This window comes from Camponotus vicinus, unplaced genomic scaffold, assembly GCF_025532165.1.
Source record: "Camponotus vicinus isolate PSW18456_S1 unplaced genomic scaffold, iyCamVici1.0 SCAF_4, whole genome shotgun sequence".
Taxonomy (NCBI): domain Eukaryota; kingdom Metazoa; phylum Arthropoda; class Insecta; order Hymenoptera; family Formicidae; genus Camponotus; species Camponotus vicinus.
The window spans coordinates 14,125,685-14,141,493 of NW_028141976.1; the positions used below are offsets into that span (position 1 = coordinate 14,125,685).

General features: G+C 34.7%; 2 protein-coding genes across 5 annotated transcripts in view; both read left to right on the forward strand.

Moving 5' to 3' along the window:
* Positions 1–13,842, forward strand: part of LOC145971061 (2-phosphoxylose phosphatase 1) — a 42,470-nt gene extending 28,628 nt beyond the window's left edge. Inside the window, exons 2-6 of one of the 4 annotated variants that reach the window (XM_083098333.1) lie at positions 6,231–6,420; positions 6,500–6,921; positions 7,963–8,130; positions 8,459–9,030; positions 11,575–13,837. In XM_083098333.1, the coding sequence (XP_082954459.1) occupies positions 6,831–6,921; positions 7,963–8,130; positions 8,459–9,030; positions 11,575–12,327 (1,584 nt within the window). In that variant the 5' untranslated portion in view covers positions 6,231–6,420; positions 6,500–6,830 and the 3' untranslated portion in view covers positions 12,328–13,837. Of the gene's footprint in view, positions 1–2,414; positions 2,471–6,230; positions 6,922–7,962; positions 8,131–8,458; positions 9,031–11,574 lie in introns of those variants that run through there. The other 3 variants (XM_083098332.1, XM_083098331.1, XM_083098334.1) reach the window with 3 other exon arrangements.
* Positions 13,843–15,329: 1,487 nt separating this feature from the next.
* Positions 15,330–15,809, forward strand: part of Chsy (Chondroitin sulfate synthase) — a 38,228-nt gene continuing 37,748 nt past the window's right edge. Inside the window, exon 1 of the mRNA XM_083098294.1 lies at positions 15,330–15,347. The gene's annotated coding sequence lies outside the window, so the exon portion shown is untranslated. The remainder of the gene's footprint in view (positions 15,348–15,809) is intronic.

The following is a 15,809-nucleotide window of genomic DNA, read 5'->3' on the forward strand; positions in this document are numbered from 1 at the left end:
ATGATTAATGGTAATGGACAACTTGATCTAGTCGCGCTTAAAAATGTGAAAATGGCGGATGATGGTCTATATGAACCACCCTGTATAATCTCGGAGAGCTGATCTTCTCTCGGGCGATGCAACTCAAATGCATAGAGCGTGGCGCATCTGTGGTAGACGGAAGTAATGAATGTGACTGCGCGCTTATCTAGTTTGACACTTCCTTGCTAGTCGATCGCATGTGCTCACGTATCCATATGAATCGGTCGTCGTTTTGAGAAACGTCATAAAGGCACCGCGATTAAATCCCGCTTCATTCGTCGATTAATTCATCGATTTACGTAATAGATCGTAATCAAATTCGGTCTTTGTTATGCTGGTCGCGTTGCCCGCGCTGACAGCGCATTTCCATTGCCTGATATCTTGGAGAATAATATCCGGCCGTAGAACCGCAACGAGATTTTTGCATTTGAATTCCATTCGAAAGAACGGAGTTACGCGGGCAACTTTAATCTGTCAAAGATATGGTTGTGAGAAATATATTATATCAGAGGAATTTAGCCCATATGAATTAAGCACTTGTAAAAAAGAAACATCTTTTCTCATTACATTTTCATTATTACATTTAAATTTTCGATTAATGTTTTATAATATACTTAATAATGTACATTTATACTTAATAATATAAATATATATTTATTTATAAATGTATAATAAATAATTATAAATTTCTTCTTTTTTCTAAAATGTAAGACACTCTTCTAAAAAATAAGATGCACTTTTTGTACCAATCAGTAAAGATACAGCATTCAAGAGATTTGATTAGAGTATGAATTCTTTTTTATTAATATAACAGAGATTATTTTAAAATGTTTTTTTTATTTTTAATTAATTAACATTATTACATCTATATAATATTATCCATAATTAAATTATTATTAAATTCAACTCGAAATTAAATGAAAATTAATTAAAATTAAATTTCATTATTAATATTCTTTACCGTTAATTTGTTTTTTCTTTTTTATTGACAATATCATTGATGAAATGTTTAAATCATCTAAAACCTTATATAATACGCAGTTTTTGAACCATAAATCACAACCACTAGTGGTTATCGCGAATTTGCGCGCTCAGCAATGATAATGAATCGCGCATGTACTAAGAGGGACAAAGAAAAGTTGACAGTAGCAAATACACTATCTTTGGAAGAGAGACGTCAAAGACACTTCAGTTGATCTTCCAACCTTTGCAAATCGCAGAGGGAATGATAAAACTCTCGAAGAACCAGCCATCGCAGCGTTTACTGCACTCTGCGACCTGCGTTTCCTTTTACGTCACGTTCTCGCGTTCGATCAACTCGAACGATTCTCTGCAATAACGATATCTGCGGATTTTCTACTCCCGAGAAAGTTTCTCGAAATTTTATTTATTTAGCATTTTAATGTATTTTATTTAAGGATGCTTTATATGTACAATCCCAGCAAAAAGTAGCTGAAAATCAATATTGACGAATATATCCACTTTTGGTGTATTTTGAATATGAGAAATTGCGTGGAATATTACAATTTGATCTTAGCTGCAGTGCAGAGATGTATTTTTTAATATTTATTGCGTTTTTACTGAAATATTCCGAATTTTGTTAATCGCAATGATTAACTTTTGGCAGAGAATTTCGCCTTGTATCAGATACATGGCTAATTTCATTGAATTATATTTAATATCTTTTTAACCAGTTAGTACTTGTATCACATTATTTGACCAAATATTTCCTCTGTATCTAAACTACACTTTTGCAAATTTTACACAAATTCTGAATATTATTTCCATGTGTTTTTGTCATTTGAATCGACGTGGTTATACCTTTCCCATAAGAACACATGTTAATTCGGTGCAAATTAAAATCCTTATAACTTGTGAACGCTTTAGTGAATCGATTTAAAAATTGTATTGAAGATTCTGAACATATGTAAGGACATTCTGTACAATTTTCATTAAATTCTCAATATTTTGAAAATAGGTACGAAACATCCTTAAACAAATTATACAACGTATATTTCATTTATTGAAAATTTATACAATTTATCGTTGAGAATTTTTTATTTGTTACTGAATTTAATAAAACTTTTTTGATAATTTTTTTATTGCACGATATATTGTGAAACTGAAATTTAATTATTTAATTCGATTAAGATTATAACTTGTAATATAATGGAATTAAGTTTTTATATAATTTTATTAAATCTTAAAATTAAAGAAAAAGGTATTTCTTCGTAAATGGCTTTATTCTGAATAAGTCAATCAGTGATGCATTTTTAAAGTTCTGTTGCTTTGAAAAGAATGAATATTAGGAGGATTAACACGATAACAACGCTATTGTGAAATGTGCATTCTGTGAAAAGGGATCGATGTCTAGCTTGAGGACAATGCAAGCAGATGCCTGTGCATTATTTTAATCTTACTGACTGACTCGAGCCGGTTACCTGCGCAGGTAGGTTTCTGAAAAAATCAGATGAATTTTCTCGTTTTGCGTCGTAAAAAATCGATGATTATAAGTGTGGTTTCCAAAATCTAACGTATTGTGTGTGTGTGTGCGTATGTTATTATACCAAACTTTTTCTTATACTTTTAAAAATACATTCTATAAAAAATTAATTATATTGTTGGAAAAAAATATTTTATATGTGAATACGCTGGTGGGATATTAGACAATATTTTTATTATAAGTTATTCAAATAAATGCGCGCAAAATTAAACATGTATTTCCTGAATAGGAAACATTTTTTAATTAATTGATAGTTAAAACTATAAAAAAAACATATCTCGCAAGTAAAATAAATTACATTATAGTAATATAAATAATAAGTTTAATAAATGTTAATTATTGTTTATATATCACGAAATGCGCAAAGTCCGGATATTTTCGTGATTATATATTGGGAAGAATAATTTGATATTTTACAATCTAATTTATGTGGTTTTTGAATGTTCGTCTCTCTGCTTGAATTTTACTAATTCCAGTAAAAGCATAGAAATGTTTAATTACGATCAAAATTGTCGCGACCTCGGATTCAATATATTTTAACCGAGAATCGAGAATATCAAATGAAATATTTGAACAAGCAAAAATTTATATTAAATCGAAAGCGATTTTTGATGAATTAATCTACGTTTTTTTTAGAAGATATATGTAGGTATATTTCTTATATAATTTTTTACTATCAAAAGAAAAGCAAGTTCCAATTAAAAACAAAACATATTTGATTCGTAAATAATAAATTTAAAATTTCTAAGAAAGACAAATCTTAAATTTTTGTAAGATCTCTACATTTCAAAATACTTAAGAATTGAATTTTTGGATTTTCTATGACATATGTTTCTTGCGTGACGTTTTCTAAAAAATTGTCATTGAAATTAAATATATCGAATCGAAAATAAATTTCTGTTTCATGTGCACAATTTTCTCATGCGTAAGATTTGTCGAGTGAAACATCTTTCAGTTTCAATTACTCACCGCATTGTGGAAACGAAGCAAATGATCTGCCAAGTGCATGAGAGAGTTGTCGAGACTCTTTTCTCTATGGATTCTTTGAGTGGCTTATAAAGGATCTCTTTTCTTTGATAAAATTCTCCGTTCAAGATCGATTTTAGATAATCGATAAATATAAAAAATGTACTTAAATATATATCAAGATAATTCAATATTATATTTTACATAGTTTATACAGTTTTTTAATTTGTTTCAAAATAATAAAATGTTAATCATGATTAATATTCAACAATTATAATGTTTATAGTAATTAAAATCTTTTCTTTAAAACCTACTCAATGTAATCCAATTAGATTGAATGTCCAATTGATACTCGAGATATTAATATTATACATTGAAAGAAATCAATTTGTTACATATTATTAATTCAAAGATCTCGATCGGTTATATATTTCATAACTCGTGGAGGTGTTCATTATTATTACCGCTATGTCATTCGTGACGGTGGCAATGATCTTGCCAAGGCTAGACGAGATCAGGCACGCGGTGATGATAATGATAACGAGAGGAATTACCATTCGCTTGTATGTGCAATCAGCACATCCTTGAAAATTACACCTTGAAGATTGCAGTAAAAATCCTGGAAAGATTTTAATATCAATTGATGATCGAATATATAATTATTTTTATTCTATTTTTTAAATCTTTTCGAATTTCGAGAATAATGAATGATATCGCGACGCACAATAATAATGATGATGACATATTTAAAAACAGTGGTTGGGTTGCAGACTTGTTACAGTTTTTTTTTCGTGGTAATGCAGATGTACACATTACATCACCGGATGTTCCCTCAGTCGTTGACGTTAGACATTAAGGGACTTAAACTAAGAGAAATGGGAGTCGCTCGGCAACATGCTTGCTAAAGGCAGCAAAAAAGAGAGAGAAAAGGAGGGAACTACAGGATGATTTAATATAGATAACTAAAGAATTTTAACAAATTCTACAACAAATAATATTTATAATTGTTTCCATAAATTACATTTTTGTTATATTTTATTAAAGGTTATTTTAATCAATATTAAATATAAATTATACAAAGGATTAAAAAGGTCTTTGATACCTTGAATTTATGAATATATCTGCGCGATTCAAATGGAATTTTATACATCAATCTATGAATTAAATGAATATTTTTGTAATTAATTTGCTTTTTTATCTATATGTTAAATAAATTTTAATTTAAAATATGACTACCATTGTCTGTCAAACTGCTTGTCCTTCCAAGCATTATATCAACCAATTTATTTAATTTTTGAGTGTTATTACATTATGTCGCGCAAATCTTTATTTTATCTTTCTGATTCAATGTTCACCGAAAGAGAGAGACTGACCATAGTTACTTTGAAAATTAAAAGTAATACGGTTTTAAAGTAACTTTTTTAATTATTATGTAATAGAATTACTCATTTATTGCTAAAACATCATTATTTCTACACTATTACGCTTTTTGCATACAAAATCAATAAACAAAAACTCATCTTTAGCAGAGAGTCTAAATTACGTGACAATGTTTCTTAATCGGTTCATTGACGCGCTTTATTTTACTTTGAAATATCTCTTTACCCTGTAGCAAGGCATCGCTTTCACCGGGAATCTTATTAATAAAGAATATCGCTCGTCTGTAGACCGTTTAAGTTTGCAGCGCCGCGGGGGCGTCCAATGACAGTTGCGTGCCCGGCGACGTAGACGGGCGCGATTACTCGCGTGTAACCGCGCGTCGAGATGTAACACGCGTCAACTGCCCTGATATGACAACTCGAGACTAACCATCAACTGCGGGACAATCTAGCCATCAGTCTTAAATGGAATATATTTACGGTCGGGCCGGCGAGTGAGCGCGGCGATGCCCAACACACATGACATCAGCATCCGCTTTCCTTCATCGGCACCAGCTCTTTGCTTTTCGTGCTCATTTACTCGTCTAGGGGAGCCTTCTTCTCGCCGAATTAAAGTCTTCAATTTGCGACTGAGACCGCGTTGCAATCGCGATGACTTTGATCGTCGATGTAGAACGGATGTCGGGGATTCGAAATTCGATTATGCAATGAACGGCGATTGCAGCCAGAGTGATTTCGAAGATTGAATTGATCATAATTGATCGCCTTGACTTATTGTATTTGATGCGCCTTGATTTATTGTATTTGACTTAACGCTTGATATGTAATAATTCTAGACTGCAATCATTATTGGATTGTATGCAAAATAAGATTATATCGTTAAGAACACACGAGATAATCATTTTTACGAAATGTCTCAGAATTTCAATAAGTTTCTGCTACGAATATGATTCATAATTTTGTAAAAAAAGTTGCAGCTCGAAATAAACTTTCTTATTTATTTTATTATTGTGATTAAATAACATATGTGTATTAATATTGTTAATTATTTATAATATAATTGTATATAATATAATTGTATCGTGATATGTTAATTGTTTATAATATAACTGTAGCAATTGTGTCGAAGGAAAAATTTACATTTTCTTTTCTATTAACGTTTCTTACGTATTAAAAGCAGAAATATATACGAAATATATCTTCCTATACAAATAAGAGATAATTATATCTAATATAAAAATCGGGGTCAGGTGGATGCTGAATAATTCACCAATCATCCTGACTTTTCTCGCTTTAAATCGATCTGTAATTGTCGGAGAAAGCTTATTAATATACATATATATGTGTGTGTGTGTTTTCAGTATTTTGCGACGTGACGAGAAAATCCAGTTCTCGACAGAGAATGCATAACCGACTGGCTTTTGCTGATCGGGCTCTTCGTTTGATAACTGCACCAGATAAAGAAAGGTCGATAAACGTTATACGAGAGGGCCACCCTGTAGAGCGACCAGGCCATCGTTGGGAAAACTAGTCGGCTTTTCAGGGTGGAAGGTAATCGGTGGTGGAGCGCTTGCGCCTGAAACGCACCCCCTCCGTGAAAATTTACCCCTCGTTGTTATCGCCATGTCAGGAACCGGCAGTTCCATCTCGGGCGGACAGTCAGCAGGGTAGGTGGACAGATCTCGCCGGGCTTTTTCTCGTCGATTGCTCGCGTCGCGATCGCCCGCGTCGATCGGACGATCGGCTGATACGTCGCAGGATCGTCGCACGACAAGACATGCGGAAAGAGCGAAGGTCGAAGGGCGTTTGAAGATGCAGTTTCGATCGACCCCTACGAGCGGAACGAAAATCCAGTCGCGTCCTCGTCGCGTCGCTCCGCGTCGTCGTCATCGTGACGGGACGTCGTTACCGCTCGTCGTTGCCCCGCGAATCGGTCCCACGGGGCCCGTAAACGTCGAGGGATGCTCGCGGAGATGGTCCGGCTGTCCTACCAACACAGGGCGTTCTACTGCTACGTGATTCTGAGCGTGTGGATCTTCCTGCTGGTCGCTGGTAAACGCAACCTCGTGATCGTTGATTTTGTGTGCATTGCGGTGGACGCGGTTCTCTTCGATATCGTAATCGAAATCAAATCAAATTCCTAGGAATCGATGTAATTTCAACGAGTTCAATTGCTGTAAATTTGCGAGAATAATTACGTATATTTATTTGCGACATTATAAATCAATAAGATATATTTCGTCGTGCCTAAAATTGAACTCGTCTCGATTCAACATAGATATTAGACATCATCAAATATATTTGCGTCATTTTATAAAGCTTCTAAAGCGCTTTCGTAGATTTTTAGTTTCATATTTGATTGTCGGACTCTAAGATGCTTAAATATTTATAAACTCTCTTAGCACGATTTCAGCGAACTTTTATTTTTAAATATAGGGTAACATGTAGATATTGTTGCAGTTATACACTTGAGCGCTTCTGTTCGTTATCACTTGAGTTTTAATAATAGAGCTATAATACAGCAGATAACTTTAGTTTTTCAATAATGGATTATATATATAGCTGAATATTGTCACGTGTTTATCGAGACAATGCGACGATTCTATTTTCTTTTTATCATCAAGTAAAGGAAATGTGCAATCATAGTTGTTGACACAAATGCCAACTGACTGTAGGAAAAATAAATCTATTGAAATCAGTTCTAAAAGAATCTCTTTCTTCATGTTAGTATTAGATCTTCCATTTAAAGGATAAATCGGGAAGACTGATTTTTAATACAAATTTATTAAAAGTTTAACTTTTTTAATATTAATAATTAATTTTTTAATTTTAATATTAATAATAATAATTTACACACATGCACATATATAATTTCATATTTAATATTAATATATTTTATATGTAATGTGTGTTTTTTATATATTAATACCTTTTAAATATCCACGTGTTTTTTATATTAATATATATTTTCAAATTAAGATACGTGATATACATAAATATCCTATTATTGTATTCATTGAATACAAACACTAGATTATAAAAGTGTAATAATATAAATCTAAGATTATAAACAGATTTTTCGTTATCGCGCAGGCATGTATAAATATATCGGCGTGGATGAGAAAACTTCGGTGCAAACGAGAATCTTAAATAACGATTTGTCGCTCCGAGAATTCCCGAGAAATTTAAAATCGGACGCGAAGACAAAGAAGATCTTTCGTTTTTGCAATTTACCGCACGAGATAGCTGCAGAGACCGAAGGTATGTTCTACACACCTTCTATTTTAGATCTTAGATTATTCTATTTTTGCATAAAACGTGACCAATAAATCAGAGTGAATATATTCTAGTTATTATATAAGATTAATAATTCATAAGGTCAATAAATTAATAAGATCAATAAAGTCGTATTAAGAAAGATCTGCGAATAAATTAAGAGAAATGGTTGAAGGTTGAAGTACATTCTCTTTGCGCAGTAAAATCGCAATAAATAAATAAAATCGATATTTTTTATTATCTCGAGTCGCGGAAAATAATTTCCAGCACGTAATTATACGAGCGATATGCATTAGAAATTTATTTCAAATAGGAAAACTCGACGGCAACTTGACGTTAGGCGGCATCCTGATTTTCATTCGTCACGGTGACAGAGGTCCTTTGACACACATACGAAATATAAGCAGCATAAATTGCGGCGGCGAGACCGGCGCCGGTGGCGTAACGGAATTGGAAACGATTTACGAGAATTATGTAAATTTCGTGCAAAACGTGTCGAGCTATTCCAAGACCGCCTGGGCCCAATTCCTGGGGCCGTTTCACGGGCTGCCCGTGTTGCCGGCGAACGCGCGCGACTGCAGGATCGGTCAGCTGACCACCCTTGGCATTCTGCAGTTGCTGAAGACCGGGATCCTGTTGAGAAACGCGTACTATCACAGGCTCAATCTCGGCAACGGCACCACCTTCGGCAGGGACGTCATCGTCTACAGCACTTCCTATCGTAGGACCGTGCAAAGCGCCGTCGCGTTGCTCTACGCGCTCTTCGAGAATGACGGTTTCCAGAATCTGGCGAGGATCAGCCTGCAGGAGAGCCAGAGCTATGCGTTCTGCAACAATGAATGCGCCTGTCCCGCCGCTGAGAAATTTCTGAAGCAGCATTTAAAGGTAATTGCATGAAAATAATAAGTATAAATAAATTAAACATTTAGAATCTAATTTTTCGACCTAAAATAAAAATCATACATTTAGAATTTAATTTTTCGACCTAAAATATAAATCATACATTTAGAATCTAATTTTTCGATCTAATGAAAAAGTACTTCATCTTGTGATTCTAGTTATTATTTTATATTATTTGTAAAATTACTGTAATTTTATAAATTTCATAATGTTCGAAAATCATAAAAATCATCTGGAATTCAATTTCGCAAATATTTCAAATTATATTCTATAACTCGAGGATTCAAATTTAACGGGCGTCAAGAATCTTCTCGAGCTTTCGATCCTTCACAAAAACGCGACCGTTCCCGTTATCTCGCATTTTTTCTTCGACCGAGAAACGCTGATTATAAACAGTGACAACAACAACATCAACCGTCGACAAAATATGAGAGGCGTATGGGCATGCGCGCCCATACGTCACGATCAGCTGATTGCCAATCAGCTGACAGAAAAAGGTTGCGCGCATGACAATTAAAGCATTATCTACCTTAGACCTCATCGGCGGCCAATTACGCGCGGCGCCATGAGGTCACCGCTAAAGCACAAAAATTATTGGGCCACGTCGCTACGGGCCCAAAATTCCGCTCGCCTTATAACGGGCACCGCACGCGAGCAGGTCGAAGTCTCGCACTTTTCGTCAAACCGCTTTGTTAAACCGCTTAGTTAAACCGCATAGTAAACCGCTTATAACGACCGCTTACTCTCTTGGACTTTCCGCAATCTCTTAGATAAAACCGCTGATTAACCGCATTATACGACCGCTTACGACTTTGGACAACGCATTTTTCTCGCTTTTGTGTCTCTACACCGCTCGCGATACCGCTCGCGAAACCGCGCTCACTTTGTTACACCGCTGTTTCGCTAATCGAAATCACTGCACTAAACACTTGTCTTTTAATTTTGACTCCAATAAACGTCAGTCTTTTGTGTGAACGAGGCGCACTTTTTTCGCTTTACGACCTTCCGGTCCTATCAACGCACTGTCGGATTCGCTCGCGAACACATAATAATAATAATAATTTATAAATTCATATTTTTAAATGTATACTCTATAAATCCGTTTAAAAAATAAGATTGTGTAACATTCTTTTTTTCTATAAGATTCGAATGAATAGAAATCTAAGGAAATTTTATGAATAATCATAATGAATTTAAAGAAATATTTATAGACTCTTACACATTTTATTGAAACTTGTGATTCTAGTTATTATTTTATATTATTTGTAAAATTACTGTAATTTTATAAGTAAGTTTCATAACAATAATAATAATTTATAAATTCATATTTTTAAATGTATGCTCTATAAATCCGTTTAAAAAGTAAGATTGTGTAACATTCTTTTTTTCTATAAGATTCGAATGAATAGAAATCTATGGAAATTTTATGAATAATCATAATGAATTTAAAGAAATATTTATAGACTTTTACACATTTTATTGAAACTTGTGATTCTAGTTATTATTTTATATTATTTGTAAAATTACTGTAATTTTATAAGTAAGTTTCATAACAATAATAATAATTTATAAATTCATATTTTTAAATGTATACTCTATAAATCCGTTTAAAAAGTGAGATTGTGTAACATTCTTTTTTTCTATAAGATTCGAATGAATAGAAATCTATGGAAATTTTATGAATAATCATAATGAATTTAAAGAAATATTTATAGACTCTTACACATTTTATTGAAACTTTCTTTGCGCGTTTCACTTTTTTGGAAATAGATATAAAACTGATATTACGCTCTTCCTTTTCATTTTTAAAAAATAAAATCTTTAATAAGACTTTAATAAAATATTACACATCTGCGCTATGACTATCTTATCGAAATAAGTTTTAATGACCTGAAGTCTCATTTTATGACCTATCTTCCTGCTTCTTTTCGAAAAAATTAAATAATCTGCAATAATCGCGCTCTCCTTCCACTTTCTCAGGAAATCCGATAAAACTAGGTCATTCAAGGCTGCCAGATTGCTGATTCTTTAATGTACATTATCTGAATAAAAAATATTTGCACGCGATAATATTTTTTTCTACAGAAATAATCTTGCGTTAACGCGTTCGCTGTCTATGCACTGCGCGTGACATGTGGAAATATATCACATGTGATGCATGTGTGATGATGTCAATTTTTTCTAAATTAAAATTTCACGAGTGAAACCACATGACTCGTTCCAACGTGTAGTGTTAAATATTAAATACTTTGATTGAGTTTCATGAAACCTCGTGTGAAAAAAAAAGATCCACTTCTAATATAATTTGAACGAATGCGACAAGAAGCAGAAAACTCTCTTCGCAAAAAAAATTTAGAATCTAATTAATTCTATTAAGAAAGAGGTGTTATAATTTTTTTTCATGTATTTAGAAAAATACTTTTAAATAAAAATAATTGAGTGCTCTTGAGAAAATATTCCCGAAAATCTCCGGATCGCGACGAGACAATATTGCACGAGATTCTCCGCACGTTGCTCTACTTTCCCCAGGAGACTTCCAACCATCTAAGATCTCATCCGGCGGTCGGCGAGCTGATCAAACAGGCGGCGAGCGCCGTGTTCGAGCTTCCGGATCAAGCGCAGACCTGCGACCCGAATACGCTGAGGGACGCTTTATTAACGTACGTGTGCCACGGGGCCTCCCTACCGTGCGCCGACCTCGCGGAGGACGCGTTAAGAGCGACCACGCAGAGGACGTGCGTGAAGAGCGACCACGTTACCGGGCTCTTCGCCTACACGGACTGGGAGTCCAAGCAGGTCGCCAAGAGCAGCAGCCGCAACAAGTACGGGCTCCTCAAGGCGTACGGGATGCTGCGCGGCATCGTCACCTTCATGCTACGCATCATCTCCGAGGCCAGGCCCAAGATCGTCCTCTACTCCGGCCACGACAAAACCCTGGAGTACCTCGCCACCGCTCTTGGCGTGGTCTCCGACGTGGCGACTCATTACGCCTCGAGGCTCGTCATCGAGATCTACAAGATCAATCCGAGGAACGACAATCGCCTCGCCAGCGATTTTTACTTTCGCGTCGTCGCCAACGGTCGGGATCTCACGCCGAAGATCCCGTTCTGCCGAAACGCCAATACTTATGTCAGCGACGATGGGGAACAAGGAGCGGGCAAGAAGGGCGTCGTCAAGCTATGTCCAATAGAGAACATCGTCCGACAATTGCACGATGATTATTTCGTGCCGTTCAACGCGACGAACTTTAAGGATGCTTGTTCGAGTCACAAGATTCGCTAAAATTAATTGAACGAGATGGTCGAACGAAAAGATCCTCTATAAGAGAGTAGGCGAGTTAAAAGGAATTGAGAGAAAATTATTTGATAAAAATTAAATAATAATACAAATTACCCTTAAAATTATAGTACTTTAAGATTTTTAACACTTTTATGGGTTCTCCATTTTATCTCTCTTTTATTCTCAATATATGGGACTTTGTAGTTACTCTATTAGTAACCACTCAGACAGCACACATGTCCAAAAGACATCTAAAAGACAATTTAAAGACGTCTTAAAGTCCTCTAGATGTCTTTTGCTGTCAATAAGTACCAAGTATATATGAGAAATAAAAGAAGTCTATTTGATATATATCTCAATTTGTAAGATAAAAAATTTATGTCTTCTCTTGTAATCCTAATAGATTAGCATCTTGAAGAATAAAAATTAATCGATAGAAATAAAAAAAGAGAAGAATGAAGAAACATTGGAGATGTATAAAAGTCAGTCTCTCGTTATAGAGATTAGAAGTTTGACTTTACAAAGGGAATTCTTATCAATTCTTTTTAATTCATGTACTTCTTGCATGGAGATTAGATTGGATCGAATGAGTTTTTGACTAGCGCTATGTGTCGTAGAACATAAGCCAACGTGAAAGTAATTACCAATATTAATATTCGAAAAAGTTTAAAGAGATAATCCTTAAATTTTTCCAGTAAATTCTCATATGTGAGATGATGAGATATAAGTCACACTTAGAATTCAGTCTTTCCACTTGACAAGAAAGTAATCCATCTTGATTCTATTGTGAAATAGTCGTATAGAAATACTCAAAGTTCAGTTTAAATTTCTTTTACATCTTGATACATCAACGCATATACATTTAAGAAAATCTAAAATTGTCAAAAATTATAAGAAAACCGAAAAAAACAAAAAAAAAAGAGTACATAAATTGTCATCTTAGCAAGGAACAGGAGCCTTATCTTCATATATAGATCATTCATCTAAAATTTTAAAGTATCTTTAGATAAATCAAAGAACGATAGCGCTAATGAATCGATTAGTCGATTATCACATATATTTTATCATACTCTAATGTATATATGTAAATATATATATATATATATATATATATATATATATTTAGTCCTAAAAATATATATGTATACTAAAAACGCAGTCGTATTTTTTCTTCGATTAATAATATGTAATAATATATTAAACAATTATGATAAAATGAAGATAATATAAAAGATACAAGATTTGTTTTAAAGAAAATATTTATACGATAAAGATTTTTCTACGACTGTGTATTCATCTAATTAGTGGTACTATTTTACGCCAAAAAATGTATACATTTTAACAAAAAAACACAACTACATGTATATTAAAAGATCGATTTTTATTACAAGTTTCGGGAAAAGTATTACATGCAACTCGCGATATACAGGGCGATCCTGAAAAACGTTATGTCTTTAAAATGACGTATTCCTGACACCATTCTAAGACAATTTTTCCTTTACCAAAATTTGATTTGAAGCGTAGTTTTTGAATTATGAGCAAAAATAGTTAGTAAATCACGCGTCGGGTACAGAAGGCAGGCAGGAGCGGCGCGGCGTGCCGCGAGCGCGGGCGCAGCTGACCGCCCGACGGGTGATTATCACCGCATGAGTCGCTAACTATTTTATCTTATAACATAAAATTATGCTTTAAATAAAATTTTGGTAAAGAAGAAAATGTCTTAGAATTACGTCAGAAATACGTGTTCCTTAAAATAACGTTATTTTAATAATGAAAAGTTGTTCCGGATCGCCGGCCGTCCGACGTTGCAATCAGCTGATTGCTACACGCGATGTGTGTATGGCGGAGTGTGTGCGTAAGAGAGAGAGAGAAAGAGAGAGAGAGAGAGAGAGAGGGTAGGAGGGACAGACATTCATACACACGCACGCACTTTTTTCTCGCTCTCTTTCTCTCTTTTACGCAACACTCATACACTCTCTCATTCAGTCTCTCACTCACACTCTCTCGGTCACTCACTCACTCACTCACCTGCTTACTCACTTGCTCCCTCACCTTGTAGCAGCGTAGCGAATCTTCATGCTATGTATTGTTATTATCTGCTGCACGGTTATGATTGCTAGAGATGCGCGACACATCGAAATTTTTTCGATTATTAATCTCACACTCGATTGACACAATACAGATTACACGATAACGAGTTTACTGTTTATTCACTCACTATTGATTTATCGATACCAAAAATTACTTTCAAAGAAACGCGAATGCAAACAACATGACTCGACGCGAAGCGACGGACCGCGAAGACTGCGCGACCACAAGAGTTATGTTGCCAGAAACGCGACACGCGACATCTAACAAACGACTTGCGCGTGGCGCGTGATTGACGCGAGATAAGACGAACGATCGGCTAAAACCTTCGCATTGCGAATGCGGTAGAAAACATGAAACGTATAATGACATACTTAAAAAATTAATTATTTATTATAAATAATAACTATTTCTAATTATAATAAATAATTATTATTTATTATAATTATTATTTATTATAAATAATTATTATTTATTATAATTAGAAATAGTTATTATTTATAATAAATAATTAATTTTTTAAGTATGTCATTATACGTTTCATGTTTTCTACCGCATTCGCAATGCGAAGGTTTTAGCCGATCGTTCGTCTTATTTCGCGTCAATCACGCGCCACGCGCAAGTCGTTTGTTAGATGTCGCGTGTCGCGTTTCTGGCAACATAACTCTTGTGGTCGCGCAGTCTCCGCGGTCCGTCGCTTCGCGTCGAGTCATGTGTTGTTTGCATTCGCGTTTCTTTGAAAGTAATTTTTGGTATCGATAAATCAATAGTGAGTGAATAAACAGTAAACTCGTTATCGTGTAATCTGTATTGTGTCAATCGAGTGTGAGATTAATAATCGAAAAAATTTCGATGTGTCGCGCATCTCTAGCAATCATAACCGTGCAGCAGATAACAACAATACATAGCATGAAGATTCGCTACGCTGCTACAAGGTGAGTGAGCAAGTGAGTAAGCAGGTGAGTGAGTGAGTGAGTGACCGAGAGAGTGTGAGTGAGAGACTGAATGAGAGAGTGTATGAGTGTTGCGTAAAAGAGAGAAAGAGAGCGAGAAAAAAGTGCGTGCGTGTGTATGAATGTCTGTCCCTCCTACCCTCCCTCTCTCTCTCTCTCTCTCTCTCTCTCTCTCTCTTTCTCTCTCTCTCTTACGCACACACTCCGCCATACACACATCGCGTGTAGCAATCAGCTGATTGCAACGTCGGACGGCCGGCGATCCGGAACAACTTTTCATTATTAAAATAACGTTATTTTAAGGAACACGTATTTCTGACGTAATTCTAAGACATTTTCTTCTTTACCAAAATTTTATTTAAAGCATAATTTTATGTTATAAGATAAAATAGTTAGCGACTCATGCGGTGATAATCACCCGTCGGGCGGTCAGCTGCGCCCGCG